General features: G+C 42.7%; 1 protein-coding gene across 1 annotated transcript; it reads left to right on the top strand.

The window, feature by feature from the left end:
• The first annotated feature begins 8,520 nt into the window (after positions 1–8,520).
• LOC143619272 (L-2-hydroxyglutarate dehydrogenase, mitochondrial-like) lies at positions 8,521–12,119 on the top strand. The gene is made up of 6 exons (XM_077091240.1): positions 8,521–8,806; positions 9,405–9,686; positions 10,632–11,059; positions 11,539–11,698; positions 11,829–12,050; positions 12,100–12,119. The coding sequence occupies exons 1-5, from the start codon at positions 8,546–8,548 to the stop codon at positions 11,940–11,942; spliced, it is 1,245 nt and encodes a 414-aa protein (XP_076947355.1). The 5' UTR covers positions 8,521–8,545; the 3' UTR covers positions 11,943–12,050; positions 12,100–12,119.
• The last annotated feature ends 1,668 nt before the right edge of the window (positions 12,120–13,787 follow it).

The following is a 13,787-nucleotide window of genomic DNA, read 5'->3' as shown; positions in this document are numbered from 1 at the left end:
ACACCATGCCTCTGTATCTAGAGCAGGCGAAAAGCTCATCGAGCAATTTGACGGCTTCAGAATCATTCATATTCCGCGCAGTGAAAACAAATCTGCTGACGCGCTGAGCAAGATGGCATCAACTAGCTTCGATCACTTTGGCAAAGATGTCAGGGTAGAAGTAATAAGCAACCCGTCGGTGGGAGCGAAGTCTTTCCTTGTAACTCATACAACCCCTTCATCATGGATAACTCCAGTAATGGAATTCTTGAAGGAGGGAAAAGTACCGGACGATCGCGCACAGGCGAGGAAGATAAGACACAAGTCGCAGAACTATGAACTGCTTGATGGTACATTATATCGACGCTCTTATCTTGGACCGCTCATGAAATGCCTAGATGCTGAGGAAGCAAGCTATGTGATCAGAGAGATACACGAAGGAATCTGTGGAATACATGCTGGCCCCCGCATGGTGGTTGCCAAGGCAATGAGCGCAGGTTACTATTGGCCAGGCGTGTACTTGGACGCTTTAAAAGAGATCCAAAAATGCAAAGCATGTCAGAGCTATGCGCCAAACACCATGCGGCCAAAGAACAACTTGATTCCGGTGACCTCCGCATGGCCTTTCCACAAATGGGCAATCGATATTGTGGGTCCCCTACCGCAAGCGCAAGGGCGAGTAAAATTTTTGGTAGTGGCAGTAGACTATTTTACAAAATGGGTTGAAGCCAAGCCACTAGCAAAAATCACAGCCGAAGCGATGAAGCAGTTTATCTGGAGCCACATCATATGCCGTTTTGGCTTGCCCATGGAAATTGTGAGCGATAATGGCAAACAATTCACTGACAGGAAGATATCCAACTGGCTCAAGGAATTGCGCATCAACCAAATCTTCACTTCAGTATACCACCCTCAGGGGAATGGCCAAGTGGAGCGCGCGAATCAAAGCTTGTTAAATGGGCTGAAGAAAAGGTTGGAGGGAGAATCCCATTCTTGGGTCGAAGAGCTACCTAATGTCCTGTGGGCACACAGGACATTAAGCAAAACCAGCAATGGCGAATCCCCGTTTAGCCTAACCTATGGAACGGAGGCTATGATTCCAGCAGAAATTGGATGCCCATCCCATAGAGTGCTCATGATGAACAAGATTGATAACGAGCGCGAAAGGAGGTTGGATCTCAACTTACTAGAAGGGCGCAGAGAGGCGGCTATCATCAGTGAAGCCAAATACAAGAAAAAACTGGAAAAATATTACAACCAGCGCGTGAAAGAATGCCACTTCAAGAAAAATGATTTTGTCCTTCGAAACAATGAAGCTAGCCGCGCGATACCACCGGGAAAGATGTCCCCCAATTGGGAGGGACCTTATCAAGTCTTGGAAGAATTGGGAAAAGGCGCATACGCTTTAAAAGATTTGAATGGAAAGAAGATCCCGCGCGCATGGAACGCGGCACAGCTAAGAAAATGTTTCATGTAAAAATTGTCAAGTTTGTAATCAAGGCTTTTTAAGCCATTATGATTAATGATACGCGCTATCTTCTCTTAATGTGGATTCTATTACCTTTTGCATACATGTTTCACACTTCCCTTTATTAATTTTGAGCAATATGACAACATTGTATTGACATCAAAACGAAATAAAACGAAGTAAAACATACATGCGCGAGCTTCAAGCTCAAACGCGTTAACGAGTCTTAACTCTAAAACGTCAGGGCCTTAGCCCGATAATATGAGCCTTAGCTCAGGGCCTTAGCCCAATAATGTGAGCCTTAGCTCAAATCACTCACAACATCCATCCTACATACTGCGCAGCCTGACCATAAAAATACCTAAGTACAACTAAGGCAAAGCAAATGCCAAAACATAGTTGTTAAGGTCTCAGGTCGAGGTCGCACATGAAATTGTAATGGATATCTGAGTAACACATACTGACACGTAAAGGCTAAAAAACTCATAATTCCATATAATAAATGCGAGATAACGTCGCGCAAAAGAGGAATAGTGAAAACGCCAAGGCACGTGTCAACATAATCAAGATATGGCAAAATCACATACAATATGACAAGGATTAAGTATAATAATTTCCTTACAACCTTGTTCTTATTTCAACGTGCAAGCATATCTTATATTCAACAAGCAAACATGCAATATAAAGAGATGAATGGGGAATGCGCAAGATGCGAAGAAGGGAAAAACAAAATTTCATTCCAAAGCATTGAAATTTACAAGTTTACAAGATGATGAGATACAAATTACAAATAAAAATAAAAAACATGAAGGCTTCTCAAGTCTCCACGTCGACGTCAGCCTCTTCATAGTCCTCATCACCGCCCTCAGCACCCGGCGCAGCCCGCTCCTCGTCATCTCCAAACTGACCATAGTCAAGTTGTTCATCCTGAATGGATTCTTCTATCACAATAGTGTCAGGAGTGGATCCTTTGGCCACGCCAGAGCCGCTAGCAGGGGCAGCATTCCCCGCGCCATCATCGCCGCCACCAGCCCCTTCGCACTCGTCAAGTAATTCCTTTAGCGCGCCGAGATCGGGCTGGTCAGCAAGCGCGGATATCTGCAAATCATAAGGAAAAATATGAGTACAAAAAGACTTGGAAAATAAGTCAAGGTAATCTCATTAAGGTTAAAATACCTGCGCAAGGATGGGAATGGGAGTGTTCAAATACTTCTCCCCCATCGCGGCCATGTCCGCGCAGGCAACGTCGCTCTGATAAGGGTAGTCGGATGGGTTCTTCTTTAGCATGCCATATTCATAGCCATCCGTAAACCCTTCAGCTCGACCCACCAAGCGCGCGGCAGCGTTGCAATCCATCACAAGGGCCTGAAACTCGTCTGAGTATTTCATCGCGAAAGCGCAACGAGTCATACCCTGTGAGATTAGCCATTGGCGATCCTGCGCGAGGGAAGCAACAGACGTCTCAAGAGCAGGAATCTGAGAGTTTAACAACTCAACAGTTTCCTTAGTCTGTTTCAGCTCCTCTTTGTCGGACGCTGCTGCCGCCAAGGCTTCTTCCTTTTCCACTCGCGCAAGCTCGAGTGCTTCCTGGCTAGACGCTGCCGTCGCCAAGGCTTCATCTTTCTCGGCCTGCGCGGCCGCCAGCTCCTTCTTCAGGCGCGCAACCTCACTCTCCAGTGATGATTTGTCAGTTATAGACTGGACAAGAGCTTGGTCACGCGCCTCCGCGTCCAGCTCCAAGTCGCGCACTCTACGCGCGTACTTGGCCGCGTCCGCCTCGGAAGCCTGTAGCTTCTCCCGCGCAGCCTGTAGCTCATGCCCGCGCTTCACGAAGGCGGTGTTGGCACTTGCTCTGTTCTCACTGAGCTCTGCTTGGAGCTTTTCAGCTCTCTCTCGAGCATCAGAAAGATGCCAAGCAGACACTTTAGCCTCTTGCTTGGCCTCCGCAAGAGCATCACGTACCTTTACGTAATCATAGCGAAGCTCTTGGGAGGCAGCAAAGAAAGCCGACCCAGCAAACAGATGATCGTTGAGCAAGTCATCGCGAGCGCGGCCCTCCTGAAACCTCCTTTCAGCTGGAGGCACAGAATGAGCCCAGAAATCCTCACACACACCCATGGATGAAATGAGCTGTCCTCAGTAATGTTCCATCTCGGGCGGTAAATGTGATCGGCTTCCTGCAAACACAAAGTAAGGATCTAAGTCATCAATACACTAATATGGAAGTCCGTGCAGCGGAGCAAAAACGAACTAATACCTGCGGGGACGAAGCAGAAAAGTCAGCGCCAGGCCCACGAGAAGACGGCGCCGCGAAACCTCGTGGCGCTGCAGGGCTGGCGCGGCCGCTGTCGGAGCCTTCAGCTTGAACCTCCTCATCCTCCTCTGAAACAGGCCTTTTCTCCTGCGACCTAGAACCAAAATCAGTCTCGCGAGGAGGGCTGCGCGCAGGAGGAGGTGAGGGAGGTCTCGACGCCGCCAGATCGGCGCGTAAAACGGCCTCCTGCTCCTTAGTAATCCCGATGAGGGGAGATTCAGCGCTTGCAGGAGCAGGAGCAGAACCAACGGCGCTGGCACCGGCGCCCGGAGTGCCGCCAGCAGCTTGTACGCCAGCTATGACTCCTATGAAAAAATCAACAAAAAGATATGGTTCATGACTTGATCTAAAAGAAAAAAGTCAGAAAATAATAGCGCAATACATACCTTGGCGCAACTCCGTTCGCGAGGCAAACATCGCCATGAAGTCCATTCTCCCCTTTTTTGAGGGTAAAACAGGGGACTTCGAAGCGACCTCCGGCGCAGGCTCGGCACCTTGTTGCGCCTGAGGTTGATCCACCAAGGTCGCCGGCTCTACAAACATTTGAGTGAGCAAAGATTCATTAGCAATTTTATCAGAATCGCGCACATAGAACCATAAAGGATAAGCAAAGTATACCTGTCGGAGAGGAAACGGCAGGCGCAACGCCGCTCCCCTTTTCCGCCGCGCGAAGGGAGGAGTTAGTGGCACCATACCTCATGTGGACAGGAGGTCTGCCCACTTTTTGAGGCAGGGAAGACAAGGAAAACTTGGTGGTAAACACCTGGGTTTTCTCAGGTCCCTTCGCCTGAGTAGGAGGATCCTGAACAACAGGGGCATCATCTTTCTTCTGTTTTTTACTGGCCCCTGCGCCAGTTTTCCCTTTAGCTTTACGCTTTAGTTGGGGCGCCTCCTCTTCCTCCTCCTCTTCCGCGAGCTCCAGCTCGTAGTTCTCAAGCGCATCTACAATACGTGCAACGGAAATATTAGCCAAATCTGGTATTATAAAGGCATAAGCATAAGTACAAAGGCTTACCAGGCGCATCGCTGTCAAAGAGAAATCCCAGATCAACAGGGATGAACATGTCATCGAAGCGATCGGGGAAGCCAACCTCCCCAGCGCCCAGCGCGACGGAGCCACCCTCCATATGCTCATCATAGGCGGCGTGGACATACTCCTTGCTGACTGCACAAAACAAGTCAAATGATATCAGCAAAACGAATTATATTCGCGCAGAAGTAAGGCAATAAGATTAACTTACACAAGCCGTCAACTTGGATAACGGGCTCAGTCGCGCTGTCGGCCCACCTCCTGCTCATACCAACCCCCACCAACGCCTCCTCGCAAATGTTCTTGGCGGGGGATGGTTCGGCAGTCAACTTTTTAACCCAGGCGCCAGTCGGGTTCTTGAAGACACCCACATCCGCAGGCGCAGAAGAGATCGCGCGCATGGTCATGCGGATGGGGATCACACCGGCCCTGATATAGAAAAACCTCTCAGACCAGTCATGAAGGCTCTTGAATGAAACAGTGCAGCACTTGACCTTCTGACTGCGAGGAATAAATGAAAACCAAGAATCTTGGATCTTGGGCTTATAAAAAAACTGAAAGCGCCGAGGGGTGGGCTCCTCGCGCTGAGATTTGCACATGAACTCAAAATGAGTCATGCGCACGAGTCCAAACGGATGGACTTGGGATATATGAATCCCATAAAACCTAAGCACCGCACCCACAAACCTTGTCATCGGGAGACGAAGGTTGCAGTGGGTGAAAAAATGGCAGTAAAGGGATATATAGCCGGTAGGCGGGTCCGCCGCCGTTTGCCCGGCCGTCTGCAGCATGCAGCCATACTCAGGTAGAAAACCCTGAGAGGCGATAAGGCTGTCGAAATCGGCCTGCCTCAGTTTGCAGGGGATCTCATCCCACTTCTTCACTACCTTAGTCCTCCCTACCTCCTCCGATGAGGCCTCAGCAGCCCTCTTCCCCTTGCCGGTCTTCTTCAAAGTTGACATTACTAGCGATTTAACACGGCGATTGTTGGGGGAGATTGTGTTGTCTGAGCTATCAGATATACAACTGTAAAATCGGACAAAGGATGCTTCTGAAGAACAGAGATCTGGAAGCAGAAGACAGTTAATCGGAATAGAATGAAAGAAAGGAAAGCTTCGAATAAACAACAAAGAAGATGAAGAATAAAAACTCCAAGGGCTTGCTTTTATAGGCCCAGGAGAGAGAAATTTTGGTACTGATCGGACTTCACGCGCCCCCACTCGCAGGTGTAAGCCAACGCGAGCGCGACACGTGTCCCTGACACTGTGTGAGGGGACACGAAAAGAAACGATACAGGTGCTGCCAGAGTTCATTCGCCACCACTCGCAGGTACGGACCAACGCGAGCGCGACACGTGTTCCTGACACTATGTGAAGGGACATGAAAGGCAACTGTAGCACCTCGAGCACACGAAAAGTCTGACACGTCTCCATCACTGACGCATGTCAACAACAACCAACCATGTACATGGACGATTCGTTTTCAACCAAAAGGATAGAATTTCGCGCACCGATGAGTAATAAGAAGAAAAAGACAAAACCCTACTAAAAGAGCAAACTTTTAAGTCTAATATCTATCTTACCTCGCTCGCGCGAGACAAGACACACATTAGACTGGGGGGGCTTGAAGAGGTATGTACCCGCCTCAACACCGAGCGAGGCGGGTCAACCCACAAGATACAGACAAGAGACTTGAAATCAAGATATTATGAGGGCACAAAGCCAAAACCTATGCGCATGGCGCATATCACATATGCTCACGCATATCACATATGCTCATGCATCACATGCTCAGGCATCACATATGCTCATGCATCACATATGCTCACGCATCACATATGCTCACGCATATCACATGCTCACGCATATCACATCTGCGCGTGGCGCATCCGTGCGTGGCGCATATCACATGCTTGTGCATATCACATCTGCGCATGAAACATCTGCGCGTGAGAATAAAGAGAAGACCTCGCGCATCCTCAGGATAGGCGCATATCACACATGCACATAATCAACCTCGTCCTTATCCAAATCAGGATTAGGGCAACCTTGATTGTGCACGTCAGACAACCATCCAGAAGGTATCTTTTTAAGGAATAAGAATATGCTGATGTTGACAGCTGCCAATGAAAGGTGGACAACTCAGGATAACCCATGTGCTACCACGGGATTATAACCAATGAAAAAGCACCAGGTGTCCCCAAGGACACGTGGCGCAAAGCAATTGGAGGAGGCCAACAAGGCCCTAACTGGGTCTGAGCCCAATCAGTGGAAACCCTAGCACTATAAATACCACATCAACTCCACAAGGAGGGACACACACAATCACACAGTATTCAGCTACATTAAGCAATACTCTCCAATTTCCTTACTCTCATATTATTATCTTCTCCTACAAACACTTATTCTCACACCGGAGGGTTACCCCAAAGAGGACCCCTCTGTCCCTTTCTGAGGGGTAAGTTGACGGTGCTGTTCATTTTGTAGGTGGAAGAACCCAGATCCCAGAGATCCATCGGTGAAAAAGCATAATCACACCCGAGGAAAGTAGATCGTCTACCAGTGAGTCGATCCACGTTTCTTCAACAGTACTTGAAGGTTAGCGGATTGAATTGAATTGTATGAAGACTAGTTTGAGAAGACAAAGGTTAGAGAGCTTAACCACAGCCCAACCACAGCCCACAAAACAGAGAAACTAGTTAATAAAGCATGGAAAGTAATGTATTTTTTTTTTATTTTAATTTTATTTAAAAGGAGGTAGTTTTGATGGTAGAATTAGTGAGTGTTTGGGATTGCTTTATCTTTTTCGCTTTTTGTTTTTTGGATAGTCAAAATGTCTCACCAAAAACCACAACCCAATCTAACCTAACCCAACTCAGGCTTTAATGAAAAGTTAATTTTTCTCTCCTCAACCTACATATCTCAGCTCAATCTAAATTTCCACTCCCATCATCTAAACCATTTTTTATTAAATAAATATGATTTGTGATTCTTTAAGATATAAAAAAAATACATTTTAAAAATAATAAGTTTACGAACCAATAGTTTTGTATAAAAACCATATTAAAATAATCATACATATTTTGAAATAAGTAAGATTTTAAAAAATTTATATAGAGATGTTAAAAAGAAAGTTAAGATATACTATGTATTTATATTTTGTTTTATTTTATTTTAAAATTAAATATTACAAGTTATGCAAGTAATTAAATTATTGGGGGATTTTAGAAAAGTTTAAGGTTGCAACAAATTATTTTATAACACGTGGCATGAGAACCACTCAAGTCTGAGTCGCAACCCAGGTTGCTCCACCAATCAGGTTGTCAACTTAGATTGGTGTAAATTTCTTTTTTTTTAATTCTTTTAATTACTTTAACTTGACCAATCTAACCTAGATCATCAAAGTTGGTTGGTGGTTGAAGACATTACTTGAAGGTTAGCGGATTTAAAAGGAGGTAGTTTTGATGGTAGAATTAGTGAGTGTTTGGGATTGCTTTATCTTTTTTGCCTTTTTGTTTTTTAGAGAATCAAAATGTCTCACCAAAAACAACAAAAAGCACCTAGTTGTTTTTGGTGAGACATTTTAGACGTTTTGCTTCTCCAAAAAACCAAAAAATACGGGGACTGAAATAACATCTTTTACTTTTCATTCTCCTTCGGGAAAAGATTGTAAAAGATTCCACGACATGGTAACTAAAATAAAAAAAGAGGGATATGTTGTTGAAATGGGTGTTTCGTTTTCTGCTTAAACAAGAATGAAATTAAACAAGTTCCTTCAAAATTCAATCAAGAATTTGGCACAAAACCTGATCAGCTCAGGAGTGGCGAAGGAGACAGCGGACTGTGTTGTCATCGGTGCAGGTGTTGTGGGAATAGCCGTGGCCAGAGAACTGTCTTTGAATTACGGAAGAAATGTGTTGGTCATCGACTCGGGTCCCACTTTCGGCACCGGAATCAGTTCTCGTAACAGTCAAGTTGTTCATGCGGGTATTTATTATCCTCCCAATTCCCTCAAGGTAACCTTGCTCTCTCTCTCTCTCTCTCTCTCTCATCAAGAAACCGAAAATACCGATCCGAAACCCAAAAAAACCCGAACCGAAACAAAAAAAAGGTCGTTTTCAAGAAAGTTACAATTTGGTTCGGGTAAAAACGAGTTCTGAGCAAAATAAGATCGGGTCAAAATGGGTCATCTTAAAAAAGTAACGGTTAGGTTCGGGTCAAAACGTATCATGGGAAAAACGAGTTCAGGTAAAAAACACTTTATGAGCAAGGAAAAACAAGTTCAGGTAAAATCAAGTTATGAGCGAAATAAGTACAAGTCAAAACATGTTGTTTTAAAAAAAGTATCAATTAGGTTCGGGTAAAAACAAGTTCTGCTCGGTGCTCCCAGTGAGACCCAGGCTCCTAAAACCTTTTATTTATTTAAATTATTATTTTTGACATGTGCAATACACAAATTATAAACAAAACAATCATTAGTGGCAATAACTTTTGAAATATGGAGTTGATTTTATTTTATCAACTAACTATAAATTTTGGACACTTTTTGTCAAGATGATGAACAAAAACAAGAGAAATGTTTGATTTCTGATTCCAATAATATACATATTACAGGCTCGTTTTTGTGTTAGAGGAAGACGGTTACTTTATGATTACTGTAAAGAACACGGGATTCCGCATAAGCAAATTGGGAAGTTGATTGTGGCTACTAGGAATGAAGAGGTTCCAAAGCTGAGTTATTTGTTGAATCGCGGTAATGAAAATGGAGTTGAAGGGCTGAAAATGATGGAAGCTTCTGAAGCAATGGCAATAGAGCCTCAGTTGCAGTGCATTAGAGCTTTATGGTCACCTACTTCTGGGATAATCGATACACATTCGTTAATGCTCTCACAACTGGTATCACTCTCTATGTGGTTAACAAATTATGGTTTTAGATATGATTACAAAACTATTATTACAATGTTGATATTTTGCTTCATTTTTTTTGCATAAAGCGCTTTGGGAGGTCCTACGCATTGAACAAAAAATTTAGGCAACTTTTGACCAGGGCTTTAAATGAGCTGAGCCTGATCCAGGGTGGGTTTAGACTCGGCTCGTTTATCTTAGCGAGCTGAAATGTTGTGCTCGAGCTCGACTCGTCTATCTTAGCGAGCTGAAATGTTGTGCTCGAGCTCGACTCGTCAAAAGCTCAAGCTAGCTCGTGGCTTGTCGAGCTGGATTGTTTATTTTTACAAATTCTGCAAATTTTTATTTATATTAACATAGTCACATACCGAACCGTATGTATAATCAGAATAAACCAAACCAAACTGTGAATGTGGTTTTCCATTCGGTTATCGGTTCCATAAATCTTGCTTATTTGGATAACCAAGCAGAATAAACCGAATATATCGGTGAAATTTGGTTCGGCTAGACACATTTCTAATCTAGATTGGTTGGTTTTCGGATAGGGCCTAAAAAAAATCAAAACCGAATCAAGCAACATCCGAACAGATATATGCTCTTTAGTTCAAACAAGCCAACAAGCGAGCCACCGGAGCCGACCTTGGCTCGTTTACAGACCCAGCTGGCACTGCGTGTTTGCATTCATTCCAATCAAGAGCGAGCTGCGAGCTTTTTGAACAACCCTATTTTGGACCAGTTTCTTTTTAATTATTGTATTCTGAATTGGCACTTGGTTATTAGAATTTAGAGGTGTAACGTAATTCAAATCAACTAATTCATATTAAATTGGTTCAAATTGACAGCTTTAGCTAAATCTAATTTTCTTAGCCATACTTAAAAATTTTCATGTTCAAAGTTTATATACATTGACAGGAATATTATCCACTGTGTGTTTAGGGTGAAGCCGAAAGCCACGGAACAACATTCTGTTACAATAACACTGTAATAGGCGCTCATCTTGAAGGAAACCAAATTCATCTTCACATTTCTGAAACCGAATCTTTTATTAATCGGGACCAACAACACCCTGATATAATACTTGTCCCTAAGCTTGTAGTGAACTCTGCAGGCTTGAGTTCTGCAGCCGTTGCCAGGTGTTTCAGTGGCATAAATCCCCGTGTAATCCCTTCATATTATTATGCCCGCGGATGCTACTTCTCGTTATCAAATACTAGGGTTCCACCATTCAAACATTTAATATATCCTATACCCGAGGACGGTGGGCTCGGGGTGCATGTTACTTTGGATCTAGATGGTCAAGTCAAATTTGGGCCGGATGTTGAATGGTTGGGTCCTATCGATGATGTCTCGAGCTTACAAAACAAGTAAGTTTATATACTTGGAACTAGGGATGTAAATTAGCCTAGCTCGGCTTGTGAGTAGTTTTTCAAGTTTGATTTGGGCTCTGCTCGTTTATTTTATATTAATTAGTTTCTATACGTTTATAATTATCTTTTTTAAATATAGTTTTTATATATAACACAATACATATTAATCAGTATTTCAGTTGTTTTTATTATAATATTATATATAAAAGTAATTATTAGAACATTTTATATATAATGTATTAAATAAAAATTATATAAATAATAGGCTTGTTCAGGCTTGCGAGCCAGCTCGAGCTCTATAAGTGAAGCCCAAGCCTGTTTGTTTCACAAGCTTAGCTCGAACTCATTTAAGCTTGGCACGATTCAGCTTTTAGTGAGCTGATCTCAAATAGGCGGCTTTGTTCATTTACACCCCCTAGTTGGAACTTTGTTCATAAAGTGTGACACATGTATGATTCTTGCATGGTGAATTCCAGGTTTGACTATACAGTATGTGGTGATCGGGCGAAGAAATTTTATCCAGAAATCAGGAAGTATTACCCTTTACTGAAAGACGATTCTCTGCAGCCCGGTTATTCTGGCATCAGACCAAAGATTTCTGGCCCAGGAGAGGGCTTTGCTGATTTTATTATTCAGGTAATTTTGTTAAATAAATATGTTATCCAATTGCCTAACACACACCACATTCTGGCTTCATAATTGATATGGATTTTGGGTTTTCCTGTTTTTTATTAACTGATTGATGAGTACGGAATTTGTGTTGTAGGGAGAGGAGTGTCATGGGATACCGGGACTTGTAAACCTGTTTGGGATTGAATCTCCTGGTTTGACTTCAAGTATGGCCATTGCAGAGCATGTTGCTACCAAGCTTTCTGTTTAATTTAGTATCTCAATTATCAATAACACCAAATGTATGCTCATTCTCTGTGTTGTTCAAACCCCATTTGATTTTTCTGATATTGCATTTTAATCTATTTGTTGTATGTATGTATGTATGTTTAACAAGTTAGATTGTTGAAGAAATCAGAATGTAAAAGAATTACAAATGACAAATTTGTACACCTGATTTAAACATGTATTCTTTATTAGACTATCCGTTGTGGTCTGTCACCCCATCCGCGAGTGGCCTGGCGCAAGGCACGTTGGCCAAAAACACCACAACGCCCTCGCTTCATCACTCGCCGCAAGCGGGCGCCACGACTCCGTGCGAGCATGCTCGCTTGGGCTAAAGGAGGAAAATTGATGGGTTGGCTCGTGAATGGATGAATTCAGCGGGCGTGGACGACAACATGATGAATTCAACGATGTCGCGACCGACAAGGGTGGAAGGGTTGGGTCCAGTCAACGCCACATGGCACAATATGATTGAATGAATTCAGAAGCCGACTTCAATGACAACACATAGTCTAATGGGAAATCTTAGATGTTCCCTTAAACTAATCAATATTTACAATTACTATCATCAAATAATTGCCGGAGATCATATTGATAAGGTTACTCAAATGATCTATAACAAAGGTAGTTTCCTGCCTCCAATAGAGGAACCAAAAGTTAGTTGAGTGTGATCAGTGAAAATCGAAATCATAAAAAACCAAACTAAAAGGCCGAGTCTATCTAAAATTGTGAAGTTTCACGCATACAACTAGGGGTGTTCACGAGCTGATTAGAACCGAGTGAGGATCTGCTCATGCTTGGCTCGTTTACAAATCGAACCGAACTGATCGTCTTTCAAACGCCATACAAGTTGAAAGGTTCGTTTCACAATAACCAAAACTTAACGGACTTTACTTGTAAATAACCAAAAAGTAATATTCAATTTCAATCTACAGGGTTTTAGGGGTTTCTTTTCAATCAGTTAACTGTATCTATATCGTGTATCTATCTCCATCTGTATTGGTTAAACTATTGCTCCTTCATCAGGTACAACTAACAAACAATGGCCGATACAATATTTGATATTTGTATCATGTGTATAAAAATAAAGCGGATAACCTACTCGATCATCATTATTTCAGCATAAAAATAAACTTATAGCATGTGAGAAGCTCTCTGACTTAACATAAGTCCTTCAAATTTTTATCACGGGTGGGATATGAATCCAATACCTTCTCATTTTCATATTGGTATTTTTGGATACCTCACCTCAATCACGTGGGGGGGGGGGGGGTGTAAGGAAGCAGGCATGGCCCAAAGAGAGGTCGAGGAGGTTGATGAATCCGGGCTCATTCTCCCAAGAAGCTCATAAACGTTAAAAAATATATATAATTTTTTTAATATAATTTTGTTTTTAAACATTGGTAAACAAATTTATTCCTTTGCACAATGGAAAGAGTGATAGCCTATGAAATTAACGATTATGGGTTTAATTCTTCTATTGGTGGTATTTTATTTTTATACACACAACAACAACAAATAGCTTTTCAAAGCTTTTCTTTTGTGTTTTATATATGCTATTTTAGTAACTTATTTTTATTATCTGCTTTGGTCTGCATTGTGCTTTGAAAATGCTACTGGTAAACTTGTCAATTATTTATCACATAATTAAACACGTGATTTAAAAGACTTTTTTTTATACTCGGACCAATTGAAAAAAATTCTCTGAGACAACTTGTAAGGAAGAGATCATTGGCAAGTATAAAAATATAAATACACATCACAAATTAATTTAGATTGAGCTGAGATGTGTATGTTGGCTTATTAATCAGTTATAAGACTATATTTATTC

Source organism: Bidens hawaiensis, unplaced genomic scaffold (assembly GCF_021521415.1).
Source record: "Bidens hawaiensis isolate Kalapana, Puna unplaced genomic scaffold, B.hawaiensis_p1.1 tig00002423_1, whole genome shotgun sequence".
NCBI lineage: Eukaryota > Viridiplantae > Streptophyta > Magnoliopsida > Asterales > Asteraceae > Bidens > Bidens hawaiensis.
The sequence above is the reverse complement of the archived record's forward strand: the minus strand, read 5'-3'. Positions and strand labels throughout refer to the sequence as shown.

What these genes read in the sequence shown, in the direction of transcription:
- LOC143619272 (XM_077091240.1), top strand. Translation starts at nt 8,546, where the DNA reads ATGAAATTAAACAAGTTCCTTCAAAATTCAATCAAGAATTTGGCACAA. An exon ending in GTCTCGAGCTTACAAAACAA is followed by an intron (nt 11,060 to 11,538) that starts GTAAGTTTATAT and finishes GGTGAATTCCAG; the next exon opens with GTTTGACTATACAGTATGTG. An exon ending in TTGCTGATTTTATTATTCAG is followed by an intron (nt 11,699 to 11,828) that starts GTAATTTTGTTA and finishes TTTGTGTTGTAG; the next exon opens with GGAGAGGAGTGTCATGGGAT.